General features: G+C 42.4%; 1 protein-coding gene across 1 annotated transcript in view; it reads right to left on the bottom strand.

Moving 5' to 3' along the window:
* slc41a1 (solute carrier family 41 member 1) overlaps positions 1-18,779 on the bottom strand; it is a 45,218-nt gene that overhangs the window by 13,635 nt on the left and 12,804 nt on the right. Inside the window, exons 4-7 of the mRNA XM_049022546.1 lie at positions 9,012-9,083; positions 8,613-8,757; positions 8,240-8,386; positions 7,336-7,483 (exon numbers count right to left, since the gene is read on the bottom strand). Coding sequence (XP_048878503.1) covers positions 7,336-7,483; positions 8,240-8,386; positions 8,613-8,757; positions 9,012-9,083 — 512 coding nt within the window. The remainder of the gene's footprint in view (positions 1-7,335; positions 7,484-8,239; positions 8,387-8,612; positions 8,758-9,011; positions 9,084-18,779) is intronic.

The raw sequence follows: 18,779 nt of genomic DNA on the forward strand, positions 1-18,779 counted from the left end.
GGTCGGTGGAAGGAATACTTTGAAGACCTCTTCAATCCCACCGACACACCTTCCAATGAGGAAGCAGAGTCTGGGGACTTGGGGGTGGACTCACCTATTTCTGGGGCAGAGGTTGCTGATGTGGTTAAAAAGCTCCTCAGTGGCCGGGCCCAGGGGGTGGATGAGATTTGCCCGGAGTTCCTCAAGGCTCTGGATGTTGCAGGGCTATCTTGGTTGACACACATCTGCGGCATCGCGTGGACATAGGGGGCAGTGGCTCTGGATTGGTAGACCGGGGTGGTGGTCCCCCTCTTCAAGAAGGGGGATTGGTGGGTGTGTTCCGACTACAGGGGGATCACACTCCTCAGCCTCCCTAGTAAGGTTTATTCAGGGATGCTGGAGAGGAGGGTCCGTCGCATTATCGAACCTCGGATTCAGGAGGAGCAATGTGGTTTTCGCCCTGGCCGTGGAACAATGGACCAGCTTTATACTCTTAGCAGGGTCCTGGCAGGTGCATGGAAGTTTCTCCGACCAGTCAACATGTGCTTTGTGGACTTGGAGAAGGCATTCGATCGTGTCCCTCGGGAGTCCTGTGGGGAGTGCTCCGGGAGTATGGGGTGTCAGGCTACCTTATATGGGCTGTTCATTCCCTGGGGAATGTGTCAGAGCTTGGTCCGCACTGTCGGCAGTAAGTCGGACTCATTTATGGTGAGGGTTGGACTCTGCCAGGGCTGCCCTTTGTCACCAATTTTGTTCATTACTTTTATAGACAGAATTTCTAGGTGCAGCCAGGGCGTTGAGGGTGTCTGGTTTGGTGGCCTCAGGATTAGGTCTTTGCTTTTTGCAGATGATGTGGTTCTGTTGGCTTCATCGGACCGTGACCTTCGGCACTCACTGGAGCAGTTCACAGCTGGGATGAAAATCAGCACCAAATCTGAGACCATGGTCCTCAGCAGAAAAAGGGTGGAGTGCTCTCTCCAGGTCAGGGAGGAAGTCCTTCCCCAAGTGGAGGAGTTTAAGTATCTCAGGGTCTTCTTCACGAGTGAGGGAAGGATGGAGTGGGAGATGGAGTCTATGTTCCTACCCTCACCTATGGTCATGAGCTGTGGGTAGTGACTGAAAGAACGAGGTCGCGAATAAAAAGCGGCCAAAATGGGTCTCCTCCGCATGGTAGCTGGGCTCTCCCTTAGAGATAGGGTGAGAAGCTTGGTCATTTGGGAGGGATTCAGAGAGGAGCCGCTGCCCCTCCACATGGAGAGGAGCCAGATGAGGTGGCTCGTGCATCTGGTCAGGATGCCTCCTGAACGCCTGCCAGGTAAGGTGTTCTGGGCATGTCCCACTGGGAGGAGGCCCTGGGTAAGACTCAGGACACGCTGGAGGGACTATGTCTCCCGACTGGCCTGGAAATGCCTGGGAATCCCCCAGAGGAGCTGGATGAAGTGGCCAGGGAAAGGGAAGTCTGGGTTTCCCTGCTTAGACAGCTGCCCCCGTGACCCAACCCGGAAAAGCGGTAGATGATGGATGGATGGACATTAAGTCTGCTATCCAATACCAGTTTGCATATTGACAGAATATGCAGTTATCACAGCTCTTCAAAGAGCCCTAATACACCTGGACCAGGAAAACACTTTGCACACGGAATGCTGTTTGTGGATTTTAGCTCAGCTATTAATAGTTATTTCTCACAAACTGGTCAAAAACTCAGTAATCTGGGCTTAGGTAGCACTCTGTGCACACGGATACTCAACTTCCTGAGCCACAGACCCCAGAACATCAGAATGGGAAATGTCCCATCCCCCACTTTCATCTTGAACACTGGCACACCACAGGGGTATGTCATCAGCCCCCTCTACTCCCTCTTATGGCTGCTTCCCCATTCATGTTATCAACAAAATTGTCAAATTTACTGACAGTACTACCGTAGTAGAAATCATATCAGACAATAATGAGACAGACTACAGGGAGGAGGTTCAGCATGTGTCAGAATGGTGATGTTGCAATAACAAGGACTTAAACACTGCAAAAACCAAAGAAATGATAATGGATTTCAGGAAATCAAAGCACACACAACACTCAAGCTTTAATTTTCTTGATCTCAACTGACCTCACCTGGAGCACACACATCTCCTATCAAGTGGGGAATGCCAACAGAAGCTTTACTTCCTAAGGAAGTTAAGGCATGCTCACCTTCCTCATCGCCTGCAGACCAACTTCTGTTAGGAAGGACCTGCAACAGGTGGTGAAGGCAGCAGAGTGTGCCATTAATAAGACACTACCCTCCCTCAGAGACATTGAGGGATTGCCAGGGATTGCCAGAGACTGGCTGAATTGAAAAGAAACCCAGCTTTATTTTAAAGGATCCCACTCACCTTAGACATGACCTGTTCTCTACACTGTCCTCCACAAAAAGATACAAATCAATCAGATCCAAAACCAACAGATTGAAAAACAGCTTCTTCCCACAGGCAATCAAATGCTTAACCCCTCCTCCCCTTCCCTTAGATTGAGATGTAATGAATCCCTTTCCCAATAACTGGAAGTTCATTAACTCGCTGTCACTTTTATTTTTTACTTGCACTTTATGTTATGCACCATTGCTTCTGTATATACCAATTCACTGTTATGTTATTTATATTTATGTTATGTTTACATTTATGTTATGTTGTTTTTTTATGCTGCCAATCCTACAGCCTCTAACTATGGGGTGCCGTTTCGAAAGGTATTAAACATTTTTGCTCTTGCTACTTTTTCAACATTTAGTGCAATATTCTGACATTTAGCAAGAAGTCAATGGTGTTGTGGATCATCAGGTTTTTTTGCTGTTTAGATTATGTTCAAAATTGTTTATCATATGTAAATATAAATGGTATGTCTATATGGTATGACCAATATATGAACGAGCGACGCGTAGCAGTGACCGATAACCGCAATGGATTATGATCCTCATAATTCCTGCGATTGGACCTGCTGTTTTGCAAGCGATTTCTTGCCATTTCCAAACAAAACATTCAGTAGCAGCATCTTACGACCTGCGGCCACCAACGAAAGTATGGTGGGAAATATTTAAGGCCAATTTATATGATACTACTGATCCCCCTCCCGCTCCAAAATTCATTCACAACTTCCCGATGTCACAGTGGAAGGTGGACATGATGTTGCTCCCGGCTGTGTAGCAATAACATGTAACGCATCGCAAACACCTGCCAAAACTGCACGTTCTATGGCCTCTAAGTGAGATGGAATTTACCATGTTGTCCTGCATCAACCCTAACCTGAAACCACTTAGCACGCTCTTGTCGGCACCGCCCATTTCTATGCAGATGGGTGTGGCAAATTTGCATACGTTCTCAATATTTAGAATATTTGTTATTTATATTTAACATTTATATTGAACATTTAGCATTTATATTTAACATTTACATTTACGTTTTATATTTAATGTTTAGGGGGCGGCATGGTGGTGCAGTGGTTAGCACTGCTGCACACGTCTGGGACCTGGGTTCAAGTCTCCACCTAGGTCACATGTGTGTGGAGTTTGCATGTTCTCCCCATGTCGTCGTGGGGTTTTCTCCGTACTCCGGTTTCCCCCCACAGTCCGAAAAAAAAAACATGCTGAGGCTAATTGGACTTGCTAAATTGCCCATAGGCATGAGTGCATGTGAGAGCGAATGGTGTGTGAGTGTGCCCTGCGATGGGCTGGCCCCACATCCTGGGTTGTTCCCTGTCTCGTGCCTACCGGGATAGGCTCTGGACCCCCCGCAACCCAGTAGGATAAGCGGTTTGGAAAATGGATGGATGGATGACTCATGTATGAGTGGAAAATTCAAATACAAATGGTGTTATTTCATTTTATGTTTAATTTTCACAGGATCGTAGTCCACATACTGCCAAAACTAAATGGCAAAGTGGAGATTGTATTATTTTATGATTATCATTTTTTATGGCAGGAACTACCGCATATATACAATGGTTTGTAAACAAACAAAAAAATACATTTGCCAAAAGTATTGGGACACCCCTCCAAATCATTGAATTCAGGTGTTCCAATCACTTCTATGGCCACAGGTGTATAAAATCAAGCACCTAGGCATGCATACTGCTTCTACTAACATTTCTGAAAGAATAGGTTACTCTCAGGAGCTCAGTGAATTCAAGCATGGTACCATGTTAGGATGCCACCCGTGCAATAAGTTCATTCGTGAAATTTCCTCACTACTAAATATTCCACGGTCAACTGTTTGTGGTATTATAACAAAGTGGAAGCAACTGGGAACAACATCAGCTCAGTCACGAAGTGGTAGCCAAAGAGTGAAGACAACGCATTCTGAGGCGCACGGTGTGCATAAGTTGTCAACTGTCTGCAGAGTCAACAGCTACAGACCTCCAAACTTCATATGGCCTTGAAATTAGCTCAATAATAGTGCGTAGAGAACTTCATAGAATGGGTTTACATGGCCGAGCAGCTGCATCTAAACCTTACATCACCAAGTGAAATGCAAAGCGTTGGATGCAGTGGTGTAAAGCATGCCACCACGGGACTCTAGAGCAATAGAGACATGTCCTCTGGAGTGATGAATCACGCTTCTCTATCTGGAAATCCGATGGATGAGTGTGGGTTTGGTGGTTGCCAAGAGAATGGTACTTGCCTGACTGCATTGTGCCAAGTGTAAAGTTTGGTGAAGGGGGATTATGATGTGCGGTTGTTTTTCAGGGTTTGGGCCTGGCCCGTAAGTTCCACTGAAAGGAACTCTTAATGCTGCAGTATTCAAAGCCATTTTGGACAATTTCATGCTCCCAACTTTGTGGGAACAGTTTGGGGATGGCCCCTTCCTATTCCAACATGACTGTACACCAGTCCACAAAGCAAGGTCCATAAAAACATGGTTGGGTGAGTTTGGTGTTGAGGAACTTGACTGGCCTGCACAGAGCCCTGACCTCAACCCGATAGAACATGTTTGGGATGAATTAGAGCGGAGGCTGCAATCCAGGTCTTCTCGTCCACCATCTGTGCCTGACCTCGTAAATGCTCTCCTGGAAGAATGGTCAAAAATTGCCATAAACACACTCCTAAACCTTGTGGACAGCCTCTCTCGAAGAGGTGAAGCTGTTATAGCTGCAAAGGGTGGGCCAACTCCATATTCAAGCCTATGTATTAAGAATGGGATGCCATTAAAGTTCATGTGTGTGTAATGACAGGTGTCCCAATTCTTTTGGCAATATAGTGTATATTATGGATCGTGATTCTAGCCAAAAAAATTTTGAGGGAGCATTTATGGCCATATAAGAACATAAGAACATGAGAACTATACAAACGAGAGGAGGCCATTCGGCCCATCAAGCTCGCTTGGGGAGAACTAAACTAATAGCTCACAGTCGTTAAAATCTTATTTAGCTCTGATTTAAAGGAACCCAAGGATTCAGCTTGCACTACATTATCAGGAAGGCTATTCCATACTCTGACTACACGCTGTGTAAAGTGCTTCCTTAAATCCAGCTTGAAATGTTCTCCCGCTAATTTCCACCTATGGCCACGAGTTCGTGTATTTAAACTAATGCTGAAGTAACTATTTGGTTGAACAGCATCCAAACCTGTTAGAATCTTATATACCTGGATCATGTCCCCCCTCAGTCTCCTTTGCTTGAGACTGAACAGATTTAGCTCAAGTAACCGTTCCTTGTATGACATTCCTCTAAGACCAGGAATCATTTTTGAGGCCCTACGCTGCACCTTTTCTAAGGCCACAATGTCCTTTTTAAGATATGGTGACCAAACCTGCACACAATATTCTAGGTGAGGTCTCACCAAGGAATTGTATAATCTTAGCATTACCTCCCTTGACTTAAACTCCACACACCTGGAGATATACCCCAACATCCTATTGGCCTTTTTTATTGCTTCCCCACACTGGCGAGAATGGGACATGGAAGCATCAACATACACACCAAGGTCTTTCTCATGATCAGCTACCTTTATTTCAGTGACACCCATGAAATACCTGTACTTTATATTTCTGCTCCCTAGATGGAGTACCTTACATTTATCGACGTTAAATTTCATCTGCCAGGTATCGGCCCAGTCACTAATTAAATCAAGATCCCGCTGTAGCTGCTGAGCCACTAATTCAGTATCTGCTACACCACCCACCTTGGTGTCATCTGCAAATTTCACCAGTTTACTGTATATATTGGTATCCATATCATTTATGTAAATTAGGAACAATAGTGGTCCTAAAATCGAACCCTGCGGTACCCCACTATGAACGCAAGCCCACTGTGACATTGTGCCTCTTATAACTACTCGCTGTTTCCTATCTGTTAACCAGTTATCAATCCAGGTCGCTGCGGTACCTAAAATACCTGTCGCTTTGAGTTTAAGTAGGAGCCTCTTGTGGGGGACAACATCAAAAGCCTTTTGGAAATCTAAGTAGATGACATCATAGGCCTTCTTATCATCACATCTCAAAAATGTTCACCTGACAGGTGGTGACCAAGAGAACACACACTGGTATTACATCTGCATTCTCCTCATTATGACACTGAACAATGTCTATGTCACTTGCTCTGAAATTGAAGTAGGAGCGTCTGTGTTCTATTTAGCCCTTTAGTACATGCTGTCCACATATGATTTAATGCTGGTTATGAAATAACCACTTAGTCCGTGGAGAAAATGCAGTTGAAGTCTCACATATACTCCCAAGAGGAGGAGCCAGTTTAATATTGTCTATGAAATCTGGTGTGATGTAAGAAGCCCATTTTTATAAATCAATATCTAATTTTTATAATTCATGCATGAAAGGGCTACATTTACATTATGGCATTTAGCATACACTTTTGTCCACAGCAACGTACAACTGATGATTGGAGAGCAGGGTCAGTCCAGAATCCTGGGAGCAATTGTGGGCCCAATAGAGAAACGTCTTGGTCAGCGAACAGCATTTGAATCAGCGACCTTCCAATTTTAGGCACAGAGCCATAACCTGCAGTGCAATACACTACACACACCACACTGCACAGAGAGCTCTTTGACAACAAGGATTAGCTTCAGCTCAGTTTGGAGTCTTGTTTCTGGGTTTGCAGTGCTGTTTCAGTGCTGTATATCACCTGCTTTTATCTTGTTTGATGGCATGTCCTGTTTGCTTTTCACCTGTTCTCGTTGCCAGAGCCTTGTTTATTATGGGTTTGTGGTTCAGTTAGCTGGCCTCTTTATCTCTGAGGTCATGATTTAACTTTTTCTGGTTCAGGTTGTTCTGACTTATATTGGGTCAGGATGTTCTGTCTTGTCATTATGGAAATAAATAAAATGAGTGTTACCAAGTACACGTCCAATCACAAGTGGAAAATCCCTGTGTCATGTACCTGCTAATCGCCATGGCGATTATGACCGGTTCCCAACCGGAGTATAAGACTTCTCGAGTTGAAGGAATGCGACGAGCAATCAGCACCCAGACAGGTGTTAGGGCCACAAAGATGGCGCACACCAGTGGGTTGATGTAGTCATTGTGTTCTGTGGGAAAACAAAACACAAGGTAAAATACCAGTGATCTTTATTTCCCCACACTTTCTCATGTAACATCAGTCCAAAACTTCTCAATTGAGAAAATCTTCATGTGTATAACATGATGTCCATCAGAGTGTGGTAGCCATTTCAAAACCTCTCCTAAGGTTATCCCAGTATTTGCCGCAATCATCCAATGTATTTTTGTACTTAACCACCACCACATCATATTTGGATAATGAATACCCGGGATGTCCCTCAGGAAAGTGTGACATGAAATGATTTTCTTCTAGCCACCCAACAAGATATCAGTAACTTTTTGGTGAACAGAAGGAATTCTTATTTTTATTGTGCTGTTGTTAATTTGCAAATGTTCTAATGTGATTATTATAAATTATTTATTCTGAGCAAATATACATACTAACCAGGTAAATGACTTTATACATCTTCCCTGACTGGCTAAGCACAGTACTGTAATTTACATTTATTTATTTAGCAGAATTTTTACCCAAAGCAACTGTGAGAAACATTTGCGTTGATCACACTGTCAAACTAATCTACAGTCAATCCAGGGAGTGGCTACGTATCAGAGAGGGTCAGTTTTCTACTAAGGTAAACCATGCTCCCCACTCGGTTTTAAAATGTTACCCAGCATGAATAAACAATGCTGACACATAATAATTACTAACTGTGTACAACAGAAGATGAATTTGCACCTTTTACCAGCTGAGCTGACGGTGTGGGAATGTAACATAGAGCTCTTACCTAGCTGCTTATATAGCCCCGTGCTAATGCCTGCTAATAGGGCCAGGGTAATGAGGTCCCCCAGACTAGCAGCAATTGGTGTTGCCACATTGTCTGGGTTGATCCCGACCTTTCTGGAAGCAATGATAACCCCAATCATGATAAGCCCTGCCAAAAGACAAAAGAAATCTAAGAAAATGTGTGACAGGGAAGCTTAAATACAAGACATAAGAGAACTAAAATATTACCACAAAAGTTTTACTATACAACGTTCCTGAAATGTTGGATTAACAAGGCCGTAGTATAAGGTCTGCTTTCAGGACCCTTGTGGGCCTCTAGCCCAGGAAAGCATTAGCATGGAAGGCAGACAATGGCAGCAGCTCAGCTGTCTCACCCAGCAGCAGAGAGGCTATGAAGGCTGTGGAAACGCTGCTGGCACAGAGCAGCACCGCGTGGCCCAGTTTGAAGTGGCCCTCAGGGATCCAGCCGAAGATGACAGCTGCAATGGACGCAAGGAAACCTACCACTGTGGCCTGGACCTGGACAATTGATTAGGATTGACAGCATGCCCTGACAATTAGGTGCTTATCAGAATGTCTACAAATGCCACAATCATTCCCTTCATTAGCGGAATGCCACACTATAAGCTTAATCTTTGATACATTTGTGTCTCTAACTGGAAGCATCTCTGACATCATTTATAAAAACGGCACCTATACTAAAAAGTCTGAGGAGGATCAGGTGACTGTTTTCTCACTGAATCGTCTAAATTTAAGTCTTTATTACTTTTCACCTGAATGAGAGCGAGGTTTCCCATTATCATGTTCCACATCTCCTTGGCTGTGTCCATCTGTCCAATGTTAGCCTAAAAAAGAAATATATGTTACTGTTAAACTGGTACTGTAAGACATTATCACACATTTCAGTTAAGTGATTTCATACCTTTCACTGAACACTTGTTCACTAGGTTCACAGATATGTTTTGTATAGTGTGGGATTTCTCATTCAGTATAATCCTATAAAGAAATGCTGGTCAGCTCTCTACACAAATTAAGTTAAATCTGTTGAATATTCTACCAACTCCTTCCACTCTGTGTCAATCTTCCACAGTCTGCTGGTATTGAATGGCCAGGTCTTCTATACAACCAAAACAAGTTAAACTTCCCACATGTATCATTATGAAGTAGTGGTGAAATTTAAATTTCAACAGAAACACACAGCAGAATGGCATAAACAACCCAATGGAATAATGTGATACTGTTTCAAAACTAATTAAAATATTTTATTATTATTATTCAGTTTAAACTTATATAATTTGTATATAATTATATATATAATTATATATTTTTTGTAAGTTTAATTAAGTTCAGTTAATGTATTTATTTGATATTTTCTGCATTAGAAAATCTCTTTTGCCACCCATAGCTTCTGGGATAGGCTCCGGACCCCAGCAACTCTGCACAGGACGAGCTACAATAGATGATGGATGGATGGATATATGGGAGGGTGGATGGATGGATGGGAATAAAATCTCTTCACACAAACCACAGCAAGCAATGAAACAGGAATGGTCTGCCATAAAGCTAGATCCCGTTTAAATGGATTATGTCAAAAAAGGACGCTGGTTAACAGAGGAAAGGAAGAAAAATAGTATCTCAACAGAATGAGTTGAATGAGTGCCAGAGTACACAGAAGCTGCACTGGGACATTCAGTCCAACTAAATATCTTCAACCTTGTCTAGGACAAACCAGCAAAAGCATTTCACTACACTGGCATTCCAAGTTTCCAATTTCTGGGAAAATATCCTTGTGATATTTCTTTTAAATGGACCTAAATATTGTTGTCTGTGGGACTTTTTTAAAGATATACATTCATACAGACACATAGACATTGTGTGACTCTTAAAAAGAATCAACACAGATACAAATGCTTAATTTTATTTAATATGAAAAGAGAATTTTTGAGCTACTTGAAGAAAGTAATATGATCATAATACTGCAATAAATCCATGATAGCTGGGCAAAGAAGCAAGCAGGAAGGAGGAGCTTTTCTGGGAGTGGTGTGAGCAGATGCAGATTGTGTTGTGCAGCTGCCAAAAGTCTGTTTGTTTCAAAAGGTCTTAGAGGTGACCCTAACTGGGCTGTCACGCCTGCTCGGCAGTACTTCTATTGCCTGCTGAGTCCTTAGTTTGGAGAAAACAGACAGCATTACAGATCTGAGAACTTGTCGGTGCGGTAAATGATAACAGAGATTAAGGCAGAGGAGATATGAAACATGACAATTTGGGAAAACAGGCTGAATTAAATAATTTTCCTCCAAGCTCTATCAACAGTGTTGTTCAGCATTCTTTCTGAGGTGTTTGCATCAGGTGTTGTCACTGCCACATACCCTTAATTCTTGGTCGCTTTTGGCACCTCTACAGTCTCACATTTCACAAGAGATAAGGAGGTAGCAGTGTTTCATTGCTTAGCTGTAAAAGTCAATTACATTTCAACTCTTGTGACATTGTAATAGAGCTGTGTACTGCTTTGAGTGTGGCACTTGTGACACTGCCCCCCCCCCCCAAAAAAAAAAAAAAAGCTTCACACTATCTTATCCAAATAAAACTAAGCATACCACTGTGGACCACACTGGACAATTTATGTAAGAATTGAGAATTATTGACTCATCATTTTTACAGTACGTCTTCAAGACTGTAGGACTGTAGAACCTAGAGGCAAGTAAAAGAAAAATACATCTATATAGAGTTAGAGTCGGCTAATAACTTACAAAGCCTAGCTGCAAGTCTAGGCAAGTCTATGAAAAAAACAATATGGCTATATGTTAACCTTTTTAAAATTATAGTAGTGAAGATTTTGACATTTGTTTACCTGTTTCTGCAACATTGCACAATTAATGCACCTAGTTTCCACGACCATGAATCCAAAACAGGATAATTGTGATCCAAACACAAAGCTCACAGACCTTCTGCTAACTGTACATACAGTACCATACTTTTTCAGCTGTTTTGATGCCTGGTAGGGGATTTCCCAATAGCCTGATGGTGGGAAGCACAGTTCCTCCCAGGATTTCAAAGCCAAAGACTCGAAGGCTGATGCTGATACTAATTTACAAATAAATACATATAAAATGTTAGGAATTTCTGGTAATCCTAGAACTACTACAACCATCAAAAACATTGTGGGGTCGATACTCCCATCTACTTAAGCAAAAAAAGCACACAATTTTTTCCACTTCATTGCCCATCAACTTAATTTTGGGTTTATATTCATGTAAATGGTCATTACACACATTCTGCAACTAACTTAAGCGCACATTCTGGGCTACTTAAAATGTCATAATTTGATGTGTAAATGCTGACACAGTTTTTATACCCTTTTTATGAGAGAAAAACTATTTGCACCTATTGAAATTTCACAGTTTGGATTTTGTGCAGAGCAATTGACATTACTTACTTATTTGATATATTAAGATGGCACTTTTATTTATAGCTCTGATTTAATGATTCCTCAACCATTTTCCCCAAATAAGCACTACTGTTGGAGTTTTAATATCAAATAACATTAACAAGATAGACCCATGTTGCATTTAAAAATTAATCGATATATTGTGTGTCATACCTGGCTCGTACGATCCTCATGTGTGCCACGCCCCCCTGATTATCCACGAGTGCTTCCCTGATCGTACCCAGCTGTGTCTTGTTATTTGGATTGAACCTGTCCATGTCTTGCCTGAGTCCTTCGTCCGTCATTGATGTTTGTGAGTCAGTGGATGTTTCCCGTACCTGATCCCTTAATAAATCCCCAGTTTCCCCCGAATTCTGCCTGCATGCCGGTTTCCTGCCCGCTTGCCTGCCTGTGCAAGCACCCGATCACCACCGAACGTGACACTGTGCTTCTGTTTTTTTCCCCCTCTTCATTCACAAAAATTCTAGAAAACAAGCAAATACAGTGGAACCCGCTTATAGGGATCACGGTTATAGTGATCAACCGCTTATATGAATCAAAAAGCTTGGGAGAGGATCATTCCTATACAAATACTGTTTAAATATTTTGCTTTTAGTTCGCTTAGAGGGTTAATTTTAGGTCTTTTTTATACATGACAACATACAGAAAAACTGAAAAGAACGCTAATTCTTTTTTTTTTACTTTACGTTGTTAAGTACTACTTTGCCTTGCGGTAACCCGTCTGCTGCTGTTAGCAACCTGAAGCTAATGCGGCGCACCCAGAAAACTTGAGAAAACAGAAAATAATTTTCTCTCAATGACAAATTTAGACTCATTGAAGGTTATGATAAACCACCAAAACCACAGAGATTCTGCACTACAATAAGCTATATTTTATGTACAATATGGTACCATATTAAAGCACCGAGCAAACCGAGGGATCACTGTGCTGGCTAAAGAAAACGACGAAGAGGCGGACTGACACAAAGTTTTTCCACCATACTCCTTAAAGCAGCAGTTCAACAAACGACAATAACAAAAATGAATGACAGGGAAACACTAAAGATGGTAAGGCACACACATGGCAGGTAATTATACAATGGCCAAGACATGATAGGATCCGGCAAGAATACTGATCTACCAATGGAGAGGCTGCAACAGCATCTGGATTTAATTAGCGACTGGGCTAATACCTGGCAGATGAAATTTAACATAGATAAATGTAAGGTAATCCATGCAGGGAGCAGAAACATAAGACACAGATATTTTATTGGTTCCACTGAAATAAAGCTAACTGATTACGAGAAAGATGTGTAAGTTGATGCTTCCATATCCCACTCTCGCCAGTGTGGAGAAGCAATAAAGGTCTTAGAGGAATGTCTTAAGAGAAGAGGTTAGCTGAGCTGAATCTGTTTAGCCTCGAGCAAAGAAGACTAAGGAGGGACATGATCCAGGTATACAAGATTCTAACAGGTCTGGATGCTGTTCAGCCAAATGGCTATTTTAATATTAGTTTAAATACTAGAACTTACTACTAAGTAATACTAGGGGCCATAAGTGGAAATTAGTGGGAGAACATTTTAAAACGAATTTGAGGAAGCACTTCTTTACACAGCGTATAGTTAGAGTATGAAATTATCTTCCTACTAGTGTAGTGCAAGCTAAAACCCTGGGTTCCTTTAAATCAGAGCTAGATAAGATTTTAACATCTCTGAGCTATTAGTTAAGTTCTCCCCAAACAAGCTTGATGGGCCAAATGGCCTGCTCTCGTTTATAAATTTCTTATGTTCTTAAGAACCGCATATAACTTCACAAATAGGCACAAATTGCCTATTAGTATATGCAGTACAATAGGCATATATTGCTGACTGAATGTCAGTATAGGGCGATTAGCTAACAGCAGTGCTGTGCTCTACAACTTGTAAATTAACTTGCTAGCCTCCTAAGGCTAGTGGTATTCTAAATTAAGTTAAATATCAACAGACATGCTAAGGCAATGGCATCTTGTGGTTTATCACATATGGAAACCTTCATTAGCAATAAATCAGACTAGCTAGTTTTGTTCCTAAAGACAAAGTTAATCATCTAAACGTGTGAAGTTTTATAGCTAACGAGCTTGTGTAAATGGAGAACTGATTGGTGAACTTGACGTTGCATATCATCTGCGCCGCAGTCACTTGTCCTGTTTGTATTTTTTGAGTGTATATCTAAATAACAGTTTCTATGAGTTTATGTTCGGTAAGACAAAGCTGGCAATTCACGCATTATGATCATTTAAGAAAGGATTACGGTGCCTCATTGTGCATACATTTGCACTTTATGGTTAATTGCGTGGTAGGTTACTTCCTTCAAATGATACGAAGAAATGCCTCAGTCCCATTTGCTTGAACAAAATAGTCCTGAGCACTCGCTATACATTTACTTTATATGAAACTTTTTGTTTAACATTGAAAATAAATACAGAACTTTATGCATCTGTGCAACAGACGTCTCCGACATTCCCTGGTAAAATGGCCGCTACGCATAACTCGTGACTTATTACACATGTAACTTAATACAATCCATTGCCTGTACATGTCTCAGTAGGTGGAGACATTGCGCAGCAGAGACCACAACCTAGCTCAGCTGTCATCATATCTAGAATTACGAACAGCGAGCTGTTTCAAACAGAAAAATTAAAAAGCGAAAACAGAAATAAATTTCCAGGACATTTGGTCATTTATATCAGTTTTCAGGTCATTTCAATGACTAGAAAAAACCCTCAAAATTTTCAGGTTTTCCAGGTGTCCAACAAAGAGAGCCAACAGCCTTGATCACTGCTACATGCCATTCAAGCAGGGCTACAAAGCTGTTCCCCGGCCGGATTTTGGTAAATCAGACCACAATGCTGTATTCCTCATACCGGAATACAAACAGAAGCTTCTTCAGCAAGCCCTGGTCACGAGGGAGGTAAAGCGCTGGAACGCCCAATCAGAAGCCATGCTACAGGATGCGTTTGATGATGTAGACTGGGATATGTTTCGCTCATGCGCAGATGACATCGACGAGTTTGCAGATGTAGTGGCTAGCTTTATTTACACCCTTGCTAACAATATTACTCTCAATAGGTGATATGCAACGACTGTGGTACGGACTACGCACTATCACAGACTTTAAAAGCAAATCCACCGTGGCTTCGGGCACCGACTCTGCTTTTGGCAACGAACTCAACGTGTTCTATGCCCGCTTCGGGGCTAATCATGCTAGCGCTGGCTACTCGGCTAACACTAGGCACAGCCTGCCGGCGGAGCGGAGTGACATCATCAGTTTCGCAGAGCGTGACATGCGGAGGGCCAGCTCATGGGGAACCCCAGACGGTCAACATTTTTACACCAGGGCCGGATGGCATCTCCGGGCGCCTGCTCTCTCCTTTACACTCTCTAGACTAGAAACTGTGTAGCCATACACAGCTCCAACTCCATCAAATTTGCTGATGACACAGTAGTACTGGGTCTCATCTCCAATGATGATGAGACAGCCTACAAGGAGGAAGTAGATAACCTGACATCATGGTGCCAAGAGAACTGCCTCCAACCTAACGTCAGCAAGACCAAGGAGCTGGTGGTGGACTTCAGGAGTAAGGAGCACTCCTACTTCCCCCCTACATGAACTGGACTGCAGTACAGAGAGTGAACAGCTTCAAATATCTAGGTGTACACATCACTCAGGACCTGACATGGACAGAACACATCCAAGCCCAGTCCAGCAAGGTGAGGTAGTATCTTTACCACCTAAGACAGCTGAAGAAGTTTCGAGTTTCTTCAGTGAATCTTAGGACTTTTTACTCCGGCGCAGTGGAAAATGTCTTGACCCAGAACATCACATCCTGGTACGAAAACGCAGTATACAGGACATTAAGGGACTGCAGAGAGTGGTTTGGGCAACAGACCGCTGCACCAGATCTTCTCTACCGTTTCTGTCAAACATTTATACCAGGAGATGCCAGAGCAGAGCAATCAGGATCAGAGCATCAGAGACTTGTGTCATTCCAGCAACCGTCTGTTTGAGCTGCTGAAATCAGGCAGGCGTTTTAGGAGCATAACGACACAAACCGAGAGACTCAGGAGGAGCTTCTATGCTCACGCCGTAAGACTCCTTAATCAGGACATGCCACCACTACACCCTTAATATACATCCTTAATATACACAACCCATGTAAACCCCTCCCAACTGTCACTAATATGATGTTTTTATCTGTACATTTCCATCCACATTTGCTGATTATATTTATTTATATTTATACTTATGTCACCTGCACTTTAAATACAAAGCTCTGTCATCATATGCGCAGGTACGGTTTTTCACCTTAAGTTTATTTCCTACATTAACACTGCTGTATTTCTCTTATGTATACATTTCTAGTTATTGTAACTTTTCAGTTTATTGTAAGATTTTTAACTTGACTTATTCTTAATTCTATTTTTGATTTGATTTGCACAGTCTAAGGGTCGTTCAGGGTACATTTCACTGCATGTTGTACTTGTATAACCATGTATGTGATGAATAAAGTATCTTGTATCTTGGAAATACTCTTCCTACCTATTCCATCTTGCTCTGAATGACACTCAGAGACATATGTAGGTGAGAACAGGCAATGAAGGGCAGCCACTTGCAGTGGTACCCATGGAGTTGAGGGTGAAGGGCCTTGTTCAAGGGCCCACAGATGTGACAATTTTGCTGAGGCTGGGCTCGAACCAGTGACCTTACAAACACAGGCACAGAGGCTTAGCTCAAACAGAAAGATTTTTCTGAAGAAAGACTATTAGAGCATTTTTTTCATTAAGGGTATTTTTCTACCTAATCTGCAAATAATAACCAGTGTGAAAAGGAAAATGTAGCCTACAAGCCTTTCCAAGATACTGTAACACCCAAATTGCACTAGACAGCAGATTTACAGTGGGAAAGGCCTTAAGGCAGAGCAAGTGTCAAAGAAAAGCTTTCAGTTCACCTGTCGGTAGCAAGGCTTGAGCAAGGCACTAAAGCAAATGTTTACTCCTTTGTAATCAAAACAGTTTTGCATCAGTGAATAGTAAGAATGTGAATTTGTTTGCTTGAGGTTTAGGATTAGGCAACCATGCTATTAGGATTGAATTTTTCACTTAATTCTTTTAATTCCAACAAATGGCTGGGGACCCACTAAATGCCAGACACACACTCATACAATTCATCAGCTGGTCAATGACATTAGCCAATGTTTAGGTTGCAGTAATTTATTGGTAAGGAAAAAAAATCCATCAGCAAAACACCAGTAATGTCTCTTTACACATTGTGGCACCACAGAATTTATTCATAATAACAAATTATTCCAATTACCAGCATGCCTTGCTTCGCGCCATAGTGATGTGCTATATGTAAATGTAATGCGCTTGATTGTTTATTAACTTTGTAAATAATTAGCGTTGTAACTGTTTTAATGCTTTATCATAACATCATAACATGCATATTTACATTAGTGTCTATCCCAAGTGTGTCGACTTTGCTGTCAGGTTAATAAACACGTTGTTAACAAACACCTCCTCTTTATTACTAAATCCATGACCCACCACACAAATCCTATTACAATATTAATGATGAGAAAAGGAGGTTTGGAGAGAATGTCAAGAAGTTATGCTTCCTGCCTTATTAATTTACCACTATTAACCTGGGATTATTAGTAAGTGTCACGGTTAAATCTACGGTACTGTGACAGAACAAGCATGTAGTTATATAAGACTAAGGGAAATTCATTTAGTCATGAGATTTATTTACACAGATGACATGACAACCAACGTGGACTGGACATAGATTTTTGCAAAAAAAAAACCCATACCTAAATGTATGAACTCTATACCTCTCCTACACTGAACAAAAGAAAAGGAACATCACACACAGTCATACATAAAAAATAAGTTAACTCAACAAGTTGTCATACACAATAAAACAAGTTTTTTAACTCAAGTTGTTCATGGGACTGGAAATATACACAAATAGTGGACTGTACTATACACAAACTAAACAATAACATGTTGAACATTATATTTTTGGTCACATTTTCTGTAACCTCTAGACCAGTGTTTCCCAACCCAGTCCTCAGGGAACCACGGACGGTCCACATTTTTGCTTCCTCTCAGCTCCCAGCACACCTGTACCAGGTATTTCGTGTTCCTGATTGGCTGGGGGCTGGGAGCTGGGAGACAGCAAAAATGTGGATTGTCCGGGGTTCCCCATGAACTGGGTTGGGAAACACCGCTTTAAACTGCAGAATGGTGGCTGCTTCTTAGGTGCAAGAACTACCATGTACGGCATAAGTCACAGCAGGCTTAAAACTGCTTTGATCAGGCATCTTAGCCATTCTGTGTGGTAATTGTATTCAGTTGCAACCAGGAACAGGCTCTTGACATTAGCAAGGAATTACATATAATAAAATGTGTGTGTGTGTGTGTGTGTGTGTGTGTGTGTGTGTGTGTGTGTATATATATATATATATATATATATACATATATATATATATATGGAGGAACGATGGAGCGGGAGATCGACAGGCGGATCGGTGCGGCGTCAGCAGTCATGCGGGCGCTGCATCGGTCTGTCATGGTGAAGAGAGAGCTGAGCCAAAAGGCGAAGCTCTCGATTTACCAGTCGATCTACGTTCCTACCCTCAGCTATGGTCATGAGCTTTGGGTAGTGACCGAAAGAATGAGATCGTGGGTACAAGCGGCCGAAATGAGTTTCCTACGCAGGGTGGCTGGGCTCTCCCTAAGAGATAGGGTGAGGAGCTCAGTCATTCGGGGGGGACTCAGAGTAGAGCCGCTGCTCCTCCGCATCGAGAGGAGCCAGATGAGGTGGCTCGGGCATCTGATCAGGATGCCTCCGGGATGCCTCCCTGGGGAGGTATTCTGGGCATGTCCCACTGGGAGGAGACCCCGGGGAAGACCCAGGACACGCTGGAGAGACTATGTCTCTCGGCTGGCCTGGGAACGCCTCGGGATCCCCCCAGAGGAGCTGGACGAAGTGGCCGGGGAGAGGGAAGTCTGGGTCTCCCTGCTGAGGCTGCTGCCCCCGCGACCCGACTCCGGATTAAGCGGGAGATGATGGA

Source organism: Brienomyrus brachyistius, chromosome 8 (assembly GCF_023856365.1).
Source record: "Brienomyrus brachyistius isolate T26 chromosome 8, BBRACH_0.4, whole genome shotgun sequence".
NCBI classification, from domain to species: Eukaryota; Metazoa; Chordata; class Actinopteri; order Osteoglossiformes; family Mormyridae; genus Brienomyrus; species Brienomyrus brachyistius.